The sequence below is a fragment of the Protomyctophum parallelum genome (assembly GCF_964188405.1).
Source record: "Protomyctophum parallelum genome assembly, chromosome: 13".
Lineage (NCBI taxonomy): Eukaryota > Metazoa > Chordata > Actinopteri > Myctophiformes > Myctophidae > Protomyctophum > Protomyctophum parallelum.
The window spans coordinates 26,716,197-26,718,334 of NC_139708.1; the positions used below are offsets into that span (position 1 = coordinate 26,716,197).

Genomic DNA, 2,138 nt, shown 5'->3' on the forward strand with positions numbered 1-2,138 from the left:
TAGAATGTGAGATGAAAGCCTGTACGGACTGTACTGTACTGTCTACTGTACTATGGCTGGATTGTTCCACGTCATACCAGGAGGCCTGCTGTGTATCCTGGATGTCGAGTTGATCTTGACACGGGGGATCACGGAGGTATTCATGGGGGTTGTCGGTCGGTCACACACAGGGAGATATCCATCGCTCAAAGCCAAGGGAAGCGGTGGCGGAGAGATATGCTTCTGTTGTGGAATTAACTTGTTACGTCTCTATCAGACCAGGATGTCTGTGTTAGACAATGTCTCGTTTATTAGCCTATATCACATCTATCTATCTATCTATCTATCTATCTATCTATCTATCTATCTATCTATCTATCTATCTATCTATCTATCTATCTATCTATCTATCTATCTATCTATCTATCTATCTATCTATCTATCTATCTATCTATCTATCTATATGTGTCTATATGTCTCTACGAAAATACTGTATTGACTCTTTAGAGGAAGTAGGTCTACTGATTTATTGTTGTATGTTTTTTGACTCAAGTAAAAGTAACATCTACAATTAAGAAAATGTATAGGCAACTTGAATAAGCGTTGAATAGTATAGGCTATACAAAACTATTGGCGTCAAATACATGTATTACAACAGTTTAAAACCTAGACTCAGAGTTGTCGAAAAGTGCCAAACTTCCTCGAAAATAGCCAGTATAAAAGTAAAAGGCCTGATTTGATTTCTAAAATGTATAATTTTATTATATATATATATATATATATATATATATATATACTGCAAGTATAGCCTATTGTAGTATATATATATATATATATATATATATATATATATATATATATATATACTACAATAGGCTATACTTGCAGTACAACAGTATAAAAGCTAGCTCAGATTTATCGAAATGTGTCAAACTTGTTCTCATATAAAATAAGGCTTCTTTGTTTTGTATATTAATAATCGTATAATCCGCCAAAAAAGTAAGAATAACTTTAGGCCATATACAACTAAAGTGTGGAGTAAAACAAATACCCCAAAAGTGAACTTATAAGCAGTGTTGTTTTCGTTGACTAAAACTATCGAAAAATGTTCATCGACTGCCTTTTTCCACTGACGAAAACTAAATGGAAACTAAATGAAAACTAAGGTATACGATGACTAAAACTAAGACTAAATATATTGACGATTTCGTCAACACATAAAAACTAGACTAAAATGTTAGGAAGGGACTAGTGGACAAGATCTCCCGTATAAGTCATTTTACACAAAATAACAGATCAAGGCTGCCAAAATACATTTTGTTCGACTAAATCAACTGTGGATTTAGTTGACTAAAATCTTATGATATTTAGTCGACTAAAACTAGACTAAACACTAAGACATTCCAGGTGACTATAAAATGTGACTAAAACAAATTGAAAACTATTCAAGAGACTAATGACTATAAAAACTAAAATCAATATTTGCTGCCAAAAACAACACTGCTTATAAGTAGCCTATAATATAAGCTACTTGACTGGAGTGTACACTTGGCTAATACTTTCCTCACTTGCAGTGCAGACCTTGGCCGCTAGGCCTCACATCGCATCACATTCCTGTAGTCTGAACTCTGAAACGCTAGCTTCAGGAAAAGTATACATTTATAGACCTGAGGACCATTCTACAAATGTCTTCTAAATCCTGACAGTTTTCCCTGCATGTTTCTATGTCAGTGGTTCTCAAGCATTTTCACGTCAAGGACCCCAAGAATTATTATGTAATTGGCCGCCGGACCCCCATCTGAACATAATTATGTTGTTCCAGGGACTCCCCCTCATATAGAAGAAGAGATTTGATTGAAAAATTCGCTCTGAAAGAATATATATATTCCAAATTTGCGCCACATTGTCACGAATTTTCAAAAATAGCAGACCTACAAGCTCATAGCGCGGCACTCGGTGCCGCGCTATGAGCTTGTAGATCTGCTATTTTTCATTAGCTAAAGTATAACACTAAACGCTTAAAACACCAAAAGGGGGTTCTCGTTCAGAATGGGGTTTAAGTACTTTTTTAAAAAGGTTCTATATTTGTAAAACTTCTCCACACACTAATCTGTGAAGTATAACATATTTTATGTTTTATAAGGACGGGCCTCCCGGCG

The 2,138-nt window shown here is 34.9% G+C and overlaps 1 protein-coding gene across 1 annotated transcript in view; it reads right to left on the bottom strand.

The window, feature by feature from the left end:
- LOC310868578 (uncharacterized protein) overlaps window positions 1-144 on the bottom strand; it is a gene marked incomplete at its 5' end in the record, with an annotated part of 43,029 nt that extends 42,885 nt beyond the window's left edge. Inside the window, one exon of the mRNA XM_083779033.1 lies at window positions 78-144. Within this exon, the coding sequence (XP_083635159.1) occupies window positions 78-144 (67 nt within the window). The remainder of the gene's footprint in view (window positions 1-77) is intronic.
- Between the last annotated feature and the right edge of the window lie 1,994 nt (window positions 145-2,138).